The sequence below is a fragment of the Antechinus flavipes genome, chromosome 2 (assembly GCF_016432865.1).
Source record: "Antechinus flavipes isolate AdamAnt ecotype Samford, QLD, Australia chromosome 2, AdamAnt_v2, whole genome shotgun sequence".
NCBI lineage: Eukaryota > Metazoa > Chordata > Mammalia > Dasyuromorphia > Dasyuridae > Antechinus > Antechinus flavipes.
This window is the reverse complement of record NC_067399.1, coordinates 532,077,213-532,096,567: the sequence shown is the minus strand read 5'-3', so window position 1 is coordinate 532,096,567 and position 19,355 is coordinate 532,077,213. Positions and strand designations below refer to the sequence as shown.

Genomic DNA, 19,355 nt, shown 5'->3' with positions numbered 1-19,355 from the left:
ATAAAATATTTTTCTTCTTTTTCATTGTTCTGGACTTCTGCTTCTCTAACTTGGAAGATAAGCACAGCTCATACTTTCATACTGAAAGAAGTTTAAAACTTTTCTTTATCTTATTTTTTTTCTTGAATTCTTTTCTTTTCTAAAAGTACCAAGACTAAGAGTTTAAGTCAACAAAGTTCTTTTGAAGCTGAAGGGGAGGAGAAAGGAAAAGGCCAGAGGACTACAGGATCCAGAAACCTTTGGAAACCCTAGCTGCTCCATGCTTGTTGGCTGCTGGAGTTTCCCTGAGGAATGACGCTACGAAAATAAACCCTGATTCGTCAGGGCCGAACTGAATTCTCCATTTAAGGACAGATTGCCTGGACTGAGCAGAGGCTTAGGCTGGGGAGTACATAGTGGGAGAGTAAAGAAAGAGGAGGAGCTAGGCTGGTGGCGGAGCTGCAACTGCCGGGACTGCCCCTTAACTAGCACTTGGAGTTGGGAGGCCGGAGGAAGCTCTAGTGTACATCTGACTCCTCACTGAGCAATTCATTTCTATGTAGGATGAACAGAGTCTGCTAAAGAAGAGCAACCCCCTTCCCCCTTTCCTTTCTAACCTGCCCTACCGATCCTGCTTGGATGGAGTCCCGCGAGTGTTCCCATTGGCTCTTTTGAGTGTCTGGGGTGTTGGGAGAATTCTACTTTTTCTTTCTTTCTTTTTCTTTTCTTTTCTTTTTTTTCTGGCGAAAGGAACCAACTTTTGGAGTTAAAAGGAAAATACATTTCAGAACCTCAACTCCCCCAGAAATCGGATTGAGGTGGAGGAGCGACGGCAACCGAAATTACCATGGTGAGTTGGCCGGGGCTTGGAGCTGCCGGTTACATGGGGTGGTCAGGGGACTGGGACCTGGGAACTGGACCTAGCTGTCCGGAAGAGAAACCCACCTTGCCGGGCCACTTACTCGTCCGTCCTAGAAAACACACCTCGGCCCTGGGAAAGGTTGGCAAAGAGGAGATAGGGGTCCCGACTCCTTTCTCCCACCTTTTTCAACAGGTTTCCTGAACGAAGAAGAAACAAAAAGTGCTTTAAGTAAATTCTCAGTCTCCAAACGTGTGTGTGTGTGTGTGTGTGTGTGTGTGAGTGATGTGTTTGACTGTAAGATTGGCCGTCTGCATCTGGCCGCAGACAGTTGTGGAAATTGTGGGGCTTGAGCGGGAGGGGAACAAACCACATGTGTTTTCCAAGGGGCACTGCGGGCACGGCCAATCTCGGTGCGTGCGTCCCCTTTCTTCTTGTTCGAGGGTGGGGAGGACCCGCTCCGAGTGGTTGCGTTCTTTCCTTCTTGGGCCACCTCTGCCTAAGGCGATGTTGCCGCCTAACCTCAGCCCACCCTCCCCGAGCTCTGGGCAGGGTCTTTTGCCCAAGCCGCCAAAGAGCCTAATATATTGCCTCTTCTTAGTTCCTTGGGGACCAAGATGGGCTTCCTAATGCTGTCTGGCATTTGCGATGTGGAGTGGGGAAAACCAGTCTAGAGGTTGCTTTTGTTGGCCTGTCCTGGAGAAAGAGAAAGAGGGAGGAAGAGAGAGAGGGTGAGGAGACAGCGCCACCGCCACTGCTATAACCCTGGCCACAAAGGAAGGAGGAGGAAGGGAGGAACAGGTAAAGAGTACCTGGAGATCTCCTGATGGGCTGGGCTGATTGCGCCAAGCGAAAGTGACCGACTGGCAGAGTCAAAAATCCCGTGGGTTTAAGAGAGCCGGGGCTGGCAAAATCTCTACTCAGAAACACAAAAATAGCTGTTAATCTTTCTCAAACTACAGCCTCGCTGCCCAGTTCCCCATAGTTGCAAGGTAACAGTTCTTCGGTATGGTATAAATAACCGCGAAAGTTTTGAAGGCTCTGCCTTCATGCTCAAATTTTGCCTGCCCTTTTTCGAATTTGTGGTAGTCGCCCATTCTCTCCCGACTCCTAGACACAACACAACAGAGTCCTACTTAATCAGGCTTTTCTTGGGTCTTTTCCCTTTCTTGAAAGCCCTAAAAGAAAAGTGTTGGAAGGGGAAGGGGGTTAAAAAAAATTAAAAGATTAGAAAGGCTACAGAAAAAGACTACTGAGAAAGTACTGAAAGACTAGAGAGACTTTTATAGTTTGGTTATTTGCCTTACTGAAAATAAGCTCAGGAAAATTAAATGAGCTGAATTCGTGTGTGTGTGCACCGTGCTTTTAACAATTGTAGAAATGGAGATAAGTGAAAATGATACTTAGTACAGTAAAGTATTAGTTTAAAAATGTAGACTTTGTAACAAAGGACAGGGAAGGGTAAAGATGTCCCATAGGGCCTACACTTGCTACTTCTCTCCTACTGTCTTGGAAGTCCTATTTATTTACAAAGATCGATTTTTATCTTGGGAAGAACCTCTCTAATCTGAAGGGAGCACTCCAGAGCCCATTTTCAATTGACAGTGAAAAATAGCATCATATCTGTCCCTAAAGAAAAAGACATAAAGTACACATCATTTTTTCTTCAATCATCAGGGTTCAAGAAGTTGTTTAACCCTAAACTTTGGAAACAGTAGCTTATTTAAGTAGAGGGTGTGTTTGGGATTTGTGCTTCCTCGCTGGAATTGAAGTTTAGATAAATGATAGTTCTGCTGTTTAGGAATTTCTAAAATTGATTTCTACAATTCAATCTAAAAATTTGGGCAATGAGGTTATGATAAAACATATGTTCTCATAATATTTCAATAGTGAGGGAAAATCCAAAAGCTTGGATGCATTTTTGGTGTTCTAAGAGTGCCCCCAAAAGTTATGTGCATTGTTGGATAAATTGAGGCGATCCATAAAGACAGTGTTGCAAAAGAAGGATATTATGGCAGAAAAAAATGATGTTTCTAAAATTCTGTAAATTATTTTAAGTCTTTCATTGTTTAGCACACATAGCAGCAGCAGGCAGGAGTGTGGCTTACCTATTAGTGGGCACTTTGCCATGGACACAGATGGGCATGTCTGTGGGCAGCCAAGAGACTATCTGTGTATCAGATATGGTTGTTGAGGCCAAGGTTCTCTGTCAGAAAAGTTGAAACAGCTGGCTGCCCTGAAATAGGAGATGGGCCATCACTAAATCAACAGTAATCTAGACTAATTTGCAAAAATAAAATGGATTTTTTTGACTACCATGAAGAATTTAGTGTGTTCATTTTTATAAAATGTGGAATTGTGGACATTCATTATTAAAGGGAGTGAGATTTTATTCTAATAAAAAATATGATATTTTGTTTACGTTGGAGTCCATGCCAACTTGGGCACTGTATGTGGATTATGTCATCTGATGCTAAAACCTCAAAATGCACCTTTGTTCAGCTGTGCACAGCTGCACCCTACTGTAATTTAGGGCAGGAAGGGAAGAAGCATAGGGTGGAAGTGGTTGAAAGTTAGGATGGAGACTATAATTGGCATAACTTCAGCCAGGTTCTAAGATAATACCCGAGCTGGCTGATTTTTTTTAAAGGGAGATCTTTCAGAAAATATAGCATGGACCTTACTCTTACACCTCATCAGAAAGTAGCCCCACCTGTCCTGACAAAGACTGATTCATTCCTGACTCATATGGAAAATAGCCATTTTAGGACTCAGAAGTCTAAGAAACTTTCTTTTAATATTTCTGTCTTGATGATTTCCCAGCTAATTAATTTTATTTTTTATGACTATTTGATGGCAGAAATCTTTACCTATGTATGGCAAATTTGAATGTAGAACTAAAGATATTTGCAATATTATAACAGCATAAATTCGCGGGGAAGGTTTGAAAGTCCCCTTTGGCTTCATCAAGTGACCATTTAAATCTAGGCTTCTTTCTATCATGTATAAATTTCCTCCGAGAGACCATGTGGTATGATGGATGATAGAACATATCAAACCTAGAATTAGAAAGAGCCTGGGTTTATATGATAGTGTGACAATAGGCAAATCACTTGACTTTTCTGTGTTTCATCTTTTTCCTCTGTAATTTGGGGGAGGGGAGGAAATAGCACCTATATCCCCATCCTCAATGTTATGAATTAGTTTTGTTTGCTTGCTTACCATTGCAACCACCAATAGTTATACTTTTTTGACCTTAATCTATTACCAGAGCCTTATGTACATTTTCCCGGGTTCCCAGAAATGACAGTTTGATTTTTTTTGTTATTGTTGTTTTAGGGGCTTGAGTAAATTAAATACGGTTAAATCTTTTAGGTTCAAATCTTTTGGCCATACTTCTGTAACATTAGAGCATTTTTATAATATACTAAAAATCTTACAGAACATGTAAAAGATAACCAATGCCTGGTGATTTACAGACAAAACCCCAATTTTTGCTTTAAAAAGTCTATCGGAAATCAGAATGTAGTTTATAATGCTCTAAATAGTAGGTAGTTTTTTTGTGAGGTGATGTAAGAACCTAATTAAAACATACTCCTGTAATGATAATATCTGAATCCAGCAATCATAAGTTAAGGACTATCTATTCCAGATAGAGAAATATAAATCCTTCTCTCATAGATTTCCTATTTATCTCTCCACTAGTAGTTAAGGTTGTGGATTTTGTTGGTTGATGGTAGGGCTACTGGAAATGTATATAGCATTCTACTAATTTTAGAAAGAATTCCTGGATGAGCTATGGTTAAAACTTTTAAGGGGATTTCAAGGAAGGGAAAAAAGAGGTAGTTTGGTCAATTATAGATTCAGAATCCATTAATTATGAGTAGAAATACAGGAGTACTGTAGTAGGAAAAGTGGAATAGGACCCATTTTTAACTAGAGTAAAGAGAGCAGAGTTTATAATGTTCAAGGAAGAGAGTTTTTAAGGTCCTAAAAAATCAAGTTTGTGCTCTTTGTGAACATGTTCATAAACATAAACTGTCAAAGGCTTTTCTTTTTAAAGAGGTATAGATAGGGAAGTATTTAGTTCTCCTTCAGATCTCAGCCTATTATAGTGAGGAGAGACAGAATAATCAAAATACATTTGCATGAGACCTTATGATACATTCAATCAAAGGATCCAGAAATGGATCTCTTGATAGATTCTTCTAAGTCTGGCATGTGTGACTACCTTTTGTAACTGACCTGAAGTTTTGCTACAATCTAGATAACTGTCACACAAGAGTTAGCCATAAAGTCAAAGTAAAATAGAAATCTAAGACTCAGGTAAAACAAAATGTGGAGGAAACTATGCATTTATTATTATTATTAATACTATTATATTCTATAATGGAAATAGCTTTGATTTTGAGCAATTTTATCTTTTAAAATTATCACCTGTAACCAAAAATAAAGCTATGAAAGTATTTCATTATTATATGCCTGATAATGATTTTAACTATTGTTCAACTTTCTAATAATATGTTTATAGAATGCTAGAATTGAAAGTTATCTTAGAGATCACCTAATACAGTCAACTTAATTTGCAATTTAAAAAATTGAAAATTCAAGAAAGGCAAATGACTCAGCCTATATCATAGTTGGTGTCAGAAAGCCAGGACTATAAACTAGGTTTCTTGACTTTCGATATATTTATATTACATATTATACCACATTTTACCATTCCTATGCAATAAATTCAATAAATATTTATTAAGTGCCTGCTATGTATCAGGCACTGTGCGTAGCATTAGGGACACAAAAAGAGCAAAAGGCAGCCCTTGCTCTGAAAAAGCTTATAATCAAATGAGGGAGACAACGTACAAACAAATATATGCAGAGCAAGCTATTTACAGAATAAAAAGGGAATAACTAAGACAGGGAAGGCTCTGGAATTAAGAAGAATTGAAGGTTTCCTGGAAGAGGTAGAATTTTAGTTGGAACTTAAAGGAAGCCAGAGAAGCTAGGAGTTGAAATGAAGCAATTGGATTTGAGGACAGTTAGAGAGAATGCCTTAGAACCAAGAGATGGAGTGATTTCTTCAAGGAACAACCATGAAACTATCACTGAAATATATGTTGGGGAATAATGTGTTAAGTAAGTGGATGCAGTGGATACAATGCCAGACCTGAAGTCAAGAAAACTCAGTTTCCTGAGTTTAAAACTGGCCCCTGAAACTTCTTAGCTGTGTTACCCTGGGCAAGTCACTTAATCGTAATATGACTAACAACTCAACAACAATCACAAGGTTTATAAAAAGATTGGAGTTATAGGAGAGGGCTAGGTCTTGAATTTGAATACCAAACCAAGCATTTTGTATTTGTTGTACCTGGGGAAAACAGGAAGCTACTGGAGTTCATTCATGACAATGAACCTGAAGGGAACTTTGGGGCTGGGTAGTCCAACTTCTCTCCTCTGTTTTGCACATCAGAAAATCGAGGCCCAAATTGTTAGTGTAGTCTTGGAAATAGGATCTAAATCCAAATTCCCTGATTTTAGAACTAGAACTTTTTCCATCACTTCTTCGATATTGACTCCATACTGACCAGATAGATAGCTTCTCATCTGGTATGATTTGAAGAGAGGAAGGGTACTGAAGGTTTCTTTGGTAAAAGGTATTAATTATCACTACATGGTCCTTGAAAAATTTCCTGAAAATTACAAGTCATGTAATGTCCCTTAAATGTTTACAAAAGTGCTTTATTCACAACAGCCTTTTGAGATAAGTAGCATGCATATTCCCCCTCCCATTTTATAGATTAAGTAACTTCTCTTCCTCTCATTTTGAGTGATTTATCCATAGCCAAAGAGCCAAAAGTCAAACAAAAATTTCTTTCCTGAAGTCCAGCAGTTTTCCCACTACATACTCCATTGGGACGGCTAACTTTTTAAGAATCCCTGATTAGTTTGTTAGGTAACGCGTTCTACTTTCAAATGTGTTTCCAAAACACATTCTCTGTGTCTCTGTCACTTGCTCCGTTTCTGTTTCTGTCTCTATCTCTGTTTCTTCAGACTTTTTGACCCAGGATGTGGTTAAAAAGTTGCCTGATTTATATCCATATACTTATAAAAAATGATATATGTCTGTATCATATTTGATACCATCCAGATTATAGGTGGAATAATGGGATTGTGGAGAATTGAATTTATCCTGTTTCTTGCTCTTGATTTTTTAAAATTCATTTTTACAGAATCCTAGAATCTGAGTTTCAATGAGTCCAGTTCTTTATGTGATGCTTGCATCACCTGTAACATCCCTGATAAATGCAGTATTACTTGATAGCCAGCCTTCTCTGCTTGTCACCTGCAGTAGAGAGAACTCTACCTTATTAAGGCAGCCCATCCCTTTTTCTGACAATATCAATTGTCAGTTTTTCAGTAATTTTTCAGTCGTGTTGGTCCCTTCATGATCCCAGTTAGAGTTTTCTTGGCAAAGACACTAAAGTAGTTTGCCATTTCCTTATCTAGTTCGTTTTACAAATGAGAAAACTGAGGCAACTAGTGTTAAGTGACTTGCCCAAGGCCACACAGCTAGTGAGTATCTGAGTCACATTTGAACTCAGGAAGATGTTTTCCTGACTTGAGGTCTAGTACTCTATCCACTGCACCACCCAGCCACCCCAATTGCTAGGGTAGCTCTGTCATTTTTGAGCCAAAAGTTCTTTCCATAGACCTTCTTTCTATCCACCCATGCTAGGCTTACACTCTGGACCTTTCTCCTTAGGGGTATTTTGTTCCCAGAGTGCAAGATGAAAAACTTTTATTTTTACTTACTTCCTGACTTTAAATATCAAGTTAATTCAAGGTCTGTTTTAGAAACTATATATAGAGCTTAGAATAGAAGCTTAATGTGAACTGAATGAAACTTTAATCTAACTTCTTAGTGTTTACTTTTATGAGTTTTCATGAGAATGAACTGAAGACATTGCTGATTACTTTCTTTCATAATTGGAGTTCAGTAATTTATACTTAATGAAAATTTGTAAAGTCTCTTCATCACCTTGAAAGGGATTAGAGTATAAAATCCCACATGAATGGAAAGTATTATCAGCTACATAATAAAGACTATAAAATTATTCATAATAATTTGGATATTTTTCCAACTTGAAGTCCTCTGCTATTTTTTAATGAAGATGTGGCTAATTTATTATTGTGCCTTGCCTTTTTGTGAAGACAATATTTACTTTTAAAATATGTTTTTCATTCTGGCTTCATTTTTTGGCATCTTATTAATCTTGCTGACTAAGACTTGATATTTACAGAACAAAGAAGAGGTTTCCAAATATCAAAAGCATTAAAAAGTCTCAGCTTCTGGGCACATTTTGTGCTATGTTAAGCAGATTATTTTTTCAAACTTCAATTTCAGCATTGATGTGGCTGACAAGAGGTTTTGCTACTGCATGACTTTAGGAACTTTGCATTTGGGCAAATGTAGGCTATCATACTCCGTTGTCTGCTTCTCAGGGATAGCCATTCCCAAGAGAAATAAGATGGAAGGAGTTTGAAGCAGATTATATGGCGTGATTCTAAAGTGGTGGAACTGATTTTTAAATAATAGACCAGAACTTTATATATAGTCAAATGAATATTATCTTTCAAAGCAATTATTTTGGGAAGCTGCCTTGGTTTTCCTGCCACTACTTTCAATTATCATTAGAACTCCTATGGAATTCAGTTGCCTTCTGAGCTGCATAAGAAAAGTAGTCTAATTATTTTGTATGAGCAGCAGTGTCTAAGTATTTTATCCTATATTTTGGCCACTTACCTAATTCATAACACTAAATAACTTTTGGGTATTTCCAGAATTTCCAGAGCCTGAAAAACTGTGATCATGGAATATATTCAAGAGAATATGTGATAGACTTTGAAGGAAGCTCTAGAAGAGGAGATTCTCCCCTTTCACCTCCCCACCCCCCAAAAATATTTTGAATAATGGAAGCAGTGTTGTAATGAATGTGTAACATTTAGCTATGGCAAGGGAAACAGCACTCATTTGGATTTGATTTATATTGCCATTTGATTTAAAAATCTATTCACATAGCTTTGTGGTCATCAGATATTAGAACTAGATGGGACCTTTAAAGATCATTGAGTCCAATACATTTAATTTAAAGACCTAAAAGTTTATTTGACTGTGACTAGTCCAAGTTCACACAGAATTCATTTTAGTGACATAACCAAAATAATAAGCTGAATCTCTCACTATTGTTGTCTAAGCTAATATGAAATCTTAGTCCGAGTTGAACCTAAGCAGTAGACCAGATATTCTGCTATAGTGAAGGGTCTCAATGAACTAAATCTCGAACTAATAAAGTGACACAGAGTGCTGGGACTTGGGAGTTAGGAAAAAGTCCAAGTTCAAAACCTCAAACACTCCCAACTTGTGGAATGACGCTAGGCAACTCACTTAAACTCTCCAGTAAGGATAGCATCTCCCTCTCAAGGTTTTTGTGAAGTTCAATATAAATGCTAGCTGCTATAAGAGGACTTAATAGGAGAGAGTTCTCTCTAGGTTTGTTGTTGTTAAATTGATTCAGTCATGTCTGGCTTCATGAGCCCATATGGGGTTTTCTTGGCAAAGATACTGCAGTGATTTTCCATTTCCTTCTTCAGCTCATTTTACCGATGAGGAAATTAAGGCAAACAGAGTTAAGTGACTTGCCCAGGGTCACACAACTAGTATTTCTGAGGTTGAATTTGAACTCACAAAGAGTTTTCCTGACTCTAAGCTAAATGTTCTATCCACTGTGCCACCTAAAATCCTCCCTCTACTCAATAATGACACTGCAAATTCACCCCGGGCAGAGAGGCAGGTTTCTTTGTACTCGATAACTGGTATTGTCCCTGATGTGCAAATGGACCTTCACACTTTGTAGCATTGTTCCCAAGGCAGCAGACAAATGTGTTGGAGCCAAGGACTGTTTAGGCTTCCAGCCTCAATTAAGTAAACATGAATCTAATTTGAGCAGAGATTTAAAGAGGGTTTCAGGGGACGAGGTTTATTTCCCTTCCTGTAGTTTGGAGGTAGAGCCCAAAGTAGAGCAATGAGATCGTGTATTAACATCTCAAGCATATTAGATACTGAAATTGTGATTCAAGGAACATCATGACTATTTTTTAATAGTATTTTATTTTTCCAATTACTTGTAAAGCAGTTTTCAACATTCAATTTCGTAAGACTTTAATTTCCAAATTTTTTTCTTCCTCCCCCCTACCCAAGACAGAAAGCAATCTGATATGTTATACATGTACAATCATTTTAAACATATTTCCACATCAGTCACATCATGACTATTTTTTAAAATAGAAAAACAGAGAAGAAAAACAAAACAAAATAATATTGTCATGTGCTCAGCAGAATAGAGAAGATTCAAAATGTGTAAAATTTTTGAAATTTCCATTTCAAAAAAGCATATATAATAAAAGAGATTATATATTTATGACTGTCCATCTTTTCTTTGCTTCCTTGTAGATAATTATTTTGTTCTTTGCTGTGCACTTTTTACTTTATTTTTCCCCTACTCTTCCACAAGCAGGCTACAGTTAAACACCAATATTTTTATATATACACACATCATGACTTTTTCCACTTAAAAAGATAAACTTAAAAATTTCTTGATCCAAGGAGTCTGTTAGATAATACTTGGAATTTTCAGTTTATAGGCTTTGTAACCATTCCTTTTTGTTGTTGTTGTTCAAAAAAAAACTGGCCTCTTTGCTTTTTTATCTTTGAAAGGGTATATATTTTAGTAATAACAGCATTAGGAATTTTATGTGTAAAAGCCATTTTATGATATAAATACTCTCAGGCAGAGGGATTTGTATTATTTATTTTTAAGGTTTTTTTAAATTTTTGCTTTATTTTTCCCAATTACATGTAAAGACAATTTTCAACTTTTTTTTTCAATTTTGAGCTTCAGATTTTCTCCCTCCCTCACTGACGTGGTAAGCAATATGATATAGATTACACATGTGCAATCATGCAAGACATTTCCACATTAGTCATATTGTGAAAAAAAGACATGGACCAAAAAAAAAAAAAATGCACACACAAAAATAAAGTAAGAAATTGTATGCTTCAGCCTGTATTCAAACTCCCTTTAGTTCTTTCTCTGGATGAGAATAGCATTTTTTTATCATAAGTCTTTTGTAATTGTCTTATATCATTGTATTGCTGGGAATACTATTATTTTTATTTTTTTTAAGTAGTAAGGTTTCAAAATTTTATCTGTCCCTTTTTCCTCTAACTGAGCAAATTTTAAAGGTGATATAAGATAGATATGACATCATAAAGAATAAAGGCTAAGGAGGAAAAAATTATACTGCACTTGAGTCATGGTGTACGAGAGAAAAATTGAATAAATTAGGATAACCAGTAAAATCCTACTTCTTGGTCACTCTGATGGTGCCTGTAATTCAACTTAATGTAGAACCTGGTTATGAGATGTTTTGCCTCTGTGGAATAATAATGTTCAAGCCTATAAATAAGGTTAAGTTATTTCTTGTTTCCTAGCAGGTAGGGGCAGACTCTTATCAAAGAACATTTTGGATTTAGAAATGGAACAATTTTGAAGTTATGAATGATTTTAAAATATCATTCAAAAACTATTTTCCATGAAACAGTGCACTTATTCTCCCGTCTCCTCTCTGCTAGTTCAAGAGCTATAGCAAATGTGAATTCATTCCTAAATATTAGAGAGTATAATAATTCTCTTCACATTACATATTTAACAGCTTTGTAACTCGGGAAGTGTGATATTTGGCCAGACTCCTATTTTATTACTATTCTTTTCCCTGGTGTGACCCCAAGAGGAGGTAATGGATGGGCACATTTGTCCTTATGATCTACATCTTATTACCATAGATTCTTTTAATAACAGCTTATTATCTAGATAGTCAGCAATTTCATCAAAACCATTAGCTTTATTTGGTTTTAGTAACTGCTATTTTGATTACTTGAGGCAGAATTAGGCTCGGCCAGAATATGTGGTGGACCAAATTTTCCTCAGTCCTGTCTATGTTTCTTCATGAATGTCAAGGAATCCAGAAGCATTTGCCTTTCTACGAGCTCCACATTTTTTGTAAGCTGTAGGGAATTCGATCTAGGAAATACTTTGCACTGGTATAGACTCAGCCCTAGTTATTAAAACAAAAACTGAGAAAAACATGAAGGAAAACTGTATTTAATATTATTTATATAAAAATAAAAATATGTTTTATACAGTATGTTTCCACGGCAGTGAATAATACCTAACCAGAGAAGTAGCTGGGAATGAGTCTCTTACAAGACACTTTTCCAATTGGTTAGAAAAACCAGCACTTCATTGTCCAGAGGAAGTGTCAATCTATTCAAAATAAAGTTTAAGTAGCATAGTTTTTTCAAACTGTGGTATGGTTCAATCAATAAAGAAGCATAGTGTTGTGTCAATTCTACATTATGTACAGATTATGTGATGCTGCCAGCATACATTTAGGTGAAAAGTAGGTGCCCTACTTGAGGAAGGAAGATGACAAACATTCGTGAATGCAGCCACTATTGCTAGATGTCCAAGTGAAGGGTCTGACATCTTGGTCATAGGAGGAATGGTTGAGGGAAATTGAGGGATGGTCTGCTTGGAGAAGAAAAGCCTTGGAGGGAAAGGTGATCACTCTTCTCAAATATTTGAAGGACTTCTCATGTGGAGAAATGTATACTTTCACATTTGGCTTCTAAATAAAGCAAAAACAAAACCCACCCATTCTTTTGTCATCAATGGTTCAGTGTTCTAAGTGAGGGAGGCTTGCATCTCATTAATATACTGCCCATGGTCTCCTATCAGAATGTTTTGTGACCTGCATTCATAATTGCAGGAAGTGTTAACTTTCAGTCAATAGTTAGTGAAAATAAAGTGGTCATTTTTCCCTATTCAACTTTCCCCAGAAATCTAAGAGTTCATGGACCCTAGGTTAAGAGACTTATTAAAGCAGAGCCTTCTTCACCATTGAGGATAGAGGTAATCTTATCTTTGCCATGCATTAGGAGGCTCTTTAAAGTTTATAATTGGTTAGTCGGGTGGGATAGAACTATAATCCACTTCAAGCCTCCAAGCAGAAGTATTATATGCCCAAAGTCAATGGTCCTACAAAAGTCATGTCTAAATGAATGGTATATATGAGTGAGCACAGTTAAGTCCAGGGCTGCATTTACAGCCTGAAAAATTCTTATTCCTTATCATGATACTTAATAACTGGAATACATGTGAGTGCACAGCAATAGGTTGAATTCAGATTTGAAGATGGCCCTTAATGTTTTCTCTAAGATTTCTTCTAGCTTCCAGGTCTGGTGTAGTTCCCAGCTTTGACCATTCACTTTTGAAATTCAACCAGATCCATTAAATTTAAAAGCTATTCTTCATTTTGACTTTACAAAAGAGAGAGAGGCAAAAAACGAAAGTGTGAATGAAAGACAGAAGATTTCTCTCTTTAGAAATCAGACAGATCTCATTCCTATTGAGGGTTCTGAGAGTTTACAAAGTATTTTGAATGAAAGAACTTAAAACACCAAAGAAGCTTTCTTTTGCCATTTCAAACACCTTCTTCTCCTACCTTAAGTTCTACCTATTAAGGCAAAGGAGCAGTAGTGAAGAATTCTATACTGTACCATCTGTACTTTGTGTTTTCATATTTGCCACTAGACTAAATTCTTTGAGGACAGGGACTGTCTTTTATTTATTTATTTATTTTTGTAATATCCTCTCTCCCACCCCCACCCCCAGCTCTTAGCAGACAGACTGGAACTAAATAAATGCTTTGTTTATTGACTCATTTTTCTTGCTTGCCTTTAAAACCAGTGAGGCAGCATCTTCTCTTTCCTGGGTCATTCAATTGAACAAATTTTGATTACCCTGAGTTTCAATGCATAATCTTTCTCTACTGTTGTATTTTTCATTTAAAAGAGTTTTCATTTTCATGGTAAGAAGGTTTTTTAAAAAAAATATTTTATTTTCCCCTAACTACATATAAAAACAATTTTGAATTTTTTTTTAAGTTTCAAATTCCTAGTTCTATCTTCTCCTCTCTTCCTTACTCCTTAGTATGATAGAAATTAGGTATACATTGACATCTCACACCTTATACCAACATAATATCAAAATGGATGTGTGATATACATATGAAGGGTGATAGCTGTAAGCAAAATAGAATGGCATTTACCTGTCAGATATATGGTTAAGGAAAGAATTTAGGACCAAATAAGATATATAGAACATTATAAAATGTAAAAATTAAAAGTCTTTGCATAAACAAAATCAATGCAATCAAAATTAGAAGGAAAAAAATTACAGCAAATATCTTTGATAAATACCTTATTTCTCAAATATAGGGAATTGAATCAAACAATCATTCCTCAATTGATAAGTAGTCAAAAGAAAAGAACAGGCAATTTTCAGATAAATCAAAGCTATTTATAGTCATATGAAAAAAATACTGCAGGTGGAGATAATATCTGCCTAGGTTCGTTCTTTAAAACTGGAAGTGACCTTAGAAGTCCTCATTTTATAGATGAGATTCTGAGGCCCAGAAATGGAAATATGCTTGTCTACAATGTCACAGGAATAAAGGGAAGAACTGGAATTCAACTCTGGATTCTGACTTTAAATCTAGGCCTCTTTCTTTGGTGCCAAGAAAACAGGGTTGTATAAAAGTGAGCTTGAATTTTATTACTTAAGTTATTATTTCCTGAGTCGTTATTATGCCCCCAGAAATAGGATGTAGTTATCTGGATAAGCTATGTATCCAAGGGGAGGTTTTGCTCTTGGCTGTATCCCACCTTTCTGTAGTTAATCTAATCTTTAAAAGTATCCTGGGACTGTTATCTTTTGAATAAACGTAGTGGAGTCAGGAGTTATATAAATAGTGTCGTGCTGAAAATCTACTGTAGGAAGTTACTCTTGATTATTCAGCCTAGTGAAATGAGAAATAATTTGGGTTTACATTAGGTTTTTTTTTTTTTTTTTTTTAACATTAGTTTAAATAGAAAAAAAGATTGGAGACACTCTATAGAGTTTCTCCCTTTGGTTGCTGATGCTACTACCTGGGCCTGGAATCAAGAAGACCTGATTTAAGATTTGGCTTTAGACACTTCTTAGCTGTGTGACCTTGTTAGCCTCAGTTTCCTTATCTACTAAATGAGCTGGAGAAGGAAATGGCGAACCACATCTTTGCCAAGAAAACCTTAAAATCAGGTCATGAAGAGTTTGGTGTGACTGAAACTTCTTAAAAACAAAAAGCTACCAATCTACTGCTTCTTAAGAGATAATGGGTTGAAATGAGTGTAGATAGAATTTGCAGGTTTAAACCCATTCCAAGTCTAAGGGCAAAGTTTATTGTAATTGTAATGACAATTGAGGCAAGCTAAATTCCAAAAGGATTTAGCAAAGAACCAGAGGCAAGGAGACAAATTTATCCAGTTCTTGGTATCACTGATATGCTACTTTTGTGGCTTAGAGATAGAATTAAGGAGTAGTCTCTGGAATTTGGTTATCACTGACCAGCAGGTTATCTATCTGACAGTCAGCAATATTTGTAGGACTATCCTAAAGCCAAGAAACTTTAGAATCATTGACAAACAGATAATTAAAATAACAGTGTTCTAAGGCCAGGCCACCTTAGGATTATTGCTATGTTTAGCCTAGAAGCCTTACTCTGTCAAAACTATTATTCATCTTTGGAAGCAAGTTTAAGGTGTGCTGTCAGTGGACATTGGCGTCTCTCCTTTAATCATCAGTACTACTTATTTTCCACCCTGGTAGATATAGTTGAAGTTGGAGCAGCTTGTCAACAAAGATTTCCATATAACTCTTGAGAGCACTCTCAGTCCCCCCGGGGATCACAACCTGTATTTTATCATCAGTTCCTCACTTATATTCTCATCTCCATATCTAATGTCTCAAATACAGCCACATCGTGTTGATTTTGCATTTGTGACATCTCCTTTTGTCATGATAGTGCGACACTCTGGTGCACGATCTCATCATCTCATGTATCAACTAGTAAATAGTCTATTGGTTGGTCTCCCTCCTCATTTTTGTTCATGCTTTATTTGGCTGTCAAAGTGATCTTCCTGAAGTACAGATCTGACCTGCTCATCTTCCTGTTCTGTTCATTTCCTTGGCTCCCTATAAAATCCCTGTTTGGTTTTAAATAGCTTGTTTTGTATATAAGTGTTTGCATGATAGTCTCCCCTGTTAAGACTGTCAATTCCTTAGGTCAATTCCAAAGGCTGTCTTTTGCCTAGTGCCAGGCATTCCATAAATGTCTATTTAGTGAATGAATAAAAATGCTGGCTCTGTTCTTTACTCTTGTGAGTTCACCTTTGTGACCTTGGGATAATAAATGAATAAAAACATTTAACCTTTACACAGCAGTTACATGAGATAGATATTATTAATATTCATTCCCATTTTACAGACAGACAAAGTGGGCCATAAGAGGTTAACTGGTTTGTGCAAGATCACATCTAGTGTCTGAGGAAGGATTTAAGCCTGAATTCAGTTCTAGTATACCACCCAGTAGCCTGGGATACAGTTTCTATATAAGCAAAAACACGCTGGACTAGATTTTTATCTAAGGCTCTGAATTGTGTAGGGGAGAGGTAATCTAAAGATGGTATTCAGTCCCACCAGTTAGCAAAAGTAGTTCTTCCTTTCTATTTTTTTTTCCCTCTTACTAGGTCAGGATGATAGTAAGTTCATTTCAGTTCATGAATGAGACAAGAATCAACTCATCAGTCCTTTCATGAGACAAAAATCATCAGAGGAAAGTAGACTTGATTGTACCCTTCCCACAACCACTTTTTCCTACGTAATTTTTGTTTGCTTGTGTTCTTTGAATTCTGAAGAGGACCAAAATGACATAGATAGCCTTAAAAATCATTAGAAGTCATTGATTTCCAAATCCCAAGGCTGAAGTACTTTTGCTTAAAGTCACACATCTTATCCAGGAAGTGTCAGGATTAGAACTCAAGCCTCTGACCGCTTTGAACAACTTGCCAAATTCTGATAATTCTCAGTGGCAAAACATACAAGTCCCACATTCCCACCCTCACACTATTAGTGGTAATACTGATCTTTTAAAAATTGCTGTTGTATAAGAATTTGGGCTCCTAGGAGAAAGAACCTCTTCCATCCTATGGACAGCTGGCATTGATATTCATATTATTCATTCATCCTTGCTAGGCAAATATGAGATTCAAGCCCTTACCTTAACTCTTGGCCCAGATCTATAGGATGTGGTGGGAAAGGAACAGAAATTCTTTTGCTGATACTAATTACCAGATAATTGCCTGAGGAGATGTGGATATGCTTTTCTGTGCAATTGAACCTCAACTTTCTGAATCTTTATATGTGATAGCAGCTGAGTTTAAGTCGGACCTATCTAAATTAGGGGGTCCTTTAGAGCCATTAAAAACCATTAGATTTATTGACTGTGACTACAGCTACTATCTCTCAATATATAGACAATTTAGGATTAGCAGAATAAACAACCAGCTTCCCTAAGTGGAAATGAACTTTGTCATCTTTCTAATTCCCTGAAAACCAGAATTTCCAGCTCAGAGAAGTATTTTTCTATTTTTTGCTTGTGGAAACTTCTTGCATTAACATAAATGTAGCTAACTTCATATTTGCATTTCGATTAGACCTTTTTCAGAGTCAATCATTTAACAAAGATTTCATTGTATAAAGAAAGCCCTGTGTACAAAAGAGCCTCTGGAGAAAGACTAAAGTTTTGGTTTCTTTGTTCAGTCTTTTCAGTCATGGCTGACCCCTTTGAGGTTTTCTTGGAAAAGACACTGAAATGGTTTCCCATTTTCTCCAGCTCATTTTACAGATGAGGAAACTGAGGCAAACAGGGTTGATTGACTTGCCCAAGGTAATATAGCTAGATATTGTCTGAGTTCAGATTTGAATTTTGGTCTTTCTGACTCAAGGCCTGGTTCTCTTTCCATTTTTCTTATCTACCTACAGTTTAGCAGCAAGTAATGGCTTATTTCCATTAAGTACTTTCTTTATAGTAGCCCATCTTATAGCAACTGGCTCCTCAGAATTAATGAGGAGGGCAATAGAATTTGAATTCCAGGTCTGAATCCCAAGCCAATCCTTTTTCCATAATACCATTTAGATGAGAGGCAGCAGTAGAAAGCAGGCTTTGCAACAAAGCAGACCTACATTAAGTGCTGTCTCTGACACATCTGTAACTGTGTGACTCCAAGTAAGTCATTTTACCCTTCCATGTGCTAGTCAGCCTTCTAAGAGTCACAAAAAAGATACTGAGTTGAATTGGTAGTTTTATACAACTAGGAAATTCTCTATACCACTGAAATTACAGGTCCCCTCAGTCCCTTAGCTTAGGTCTAAATGCTCCAAAATGTTGACGTGAAGTTTACTTATATCAGAAAAACATATAGTTTCTTGAGCACTTTATGTATAGTAAGTGAATCACATGTAATAAGTCACTTTAAATTGTTGAATGCCTCATACAAATATCTTCCATTGAAATATATTTGCATTTGAAACATGTGATGGTTTGTTATTCAAAATATTTTTTGAAATCACAATTGGTTTCTTTACCCCAATATGTTCAAATAAAATGAGAATAGTGGAGGCAGTTACACTTGGAATGGTGCCTTGCATTATGTAATGAATGCATTTTTTGGCTTTGTTTTATTTTATATTGATTTAAATTAGTAAATCAAGCTTTGTGAAGTGGAAAGAGTGATTTGAGCCTGGAACCCTAGGCTTGGGCTTGAATTGTAGCAGTATAGCATAGTGGAAAGAGCTGATTCTAGAATCAGAGATGCTAACAGATACAATGAAGAGTTCCAGATTCACAAGGTGAAATGCTGAGGCAGAGTGGGAAATGATGATATATCTGTCATGTCCTTCTTCAATCCTGTTCTGGTACATTAGCTGTGTGGCCCTGGGCAGATCTTTTGACATCTTCAATTCAGTGAATTTGGGTTGTGTCAGCCTCAATCTGGGCATTTGTGAGCCAGACTGATTGACTTTTTTTTTAATCTCAAAAATTAAATGTGTCATAAGTTCAGTTTTTCTTTTGTATCTGGAAGATTTAATTTAGGAGTAGAAAAATAAGCCTTTCTCTTCATGGTCTTAGCCCATTCTTCTTTTACTTCATTATCAGAATTAGAATGCTGTAGGAAATTTATAGGTACATTCCAGGAACTGTGACAAAGTTGTCCTAGTAAGAATTATAATTTAATGCTAAATAAAATAATATCACATATGCCAGAAGTCAGTATATATCTGGGAGCCTTTAGATTGAATGCTAGAAGAACAAGGATTAGATTAAGTTTAAAGGATGAGGGATATATCTAAAATGATTTGGGCAAGAAAGAGAAAAAAATTAGTTTATCTACTAAGTTTTGCAAAGGCAATGTATGGTCTAGTTTCTTGAAGTAACACAGACTCTTTGGTAAGGAAAC

The 19,355-nt window shown here is 36.5% G+C and overlaps 1 protein-coding gene across 1 annotated transcript in view; it reads left to right on the top strand.

Moving 5' to 3' along the window:
• Positions 1-379: 379 nt before the first annotated feature.
• The window catches only part of MYO1E (myosin IE), a 222,286-nt gene continuing 203,310 nt past the window's right edge, over positions 380-19,355 (top strand). Inside the window, exon 1 of the mRNA XM_051980739.1 lies at positions 380-829. Coding sequence (XP_051836699.1) covers positions 827-829 — 3 coding nt within the window. The 5' untranslated portion in view covers positions 380-826. The remainder of the gene's footprint in view (positions 830-19,355) is intronic.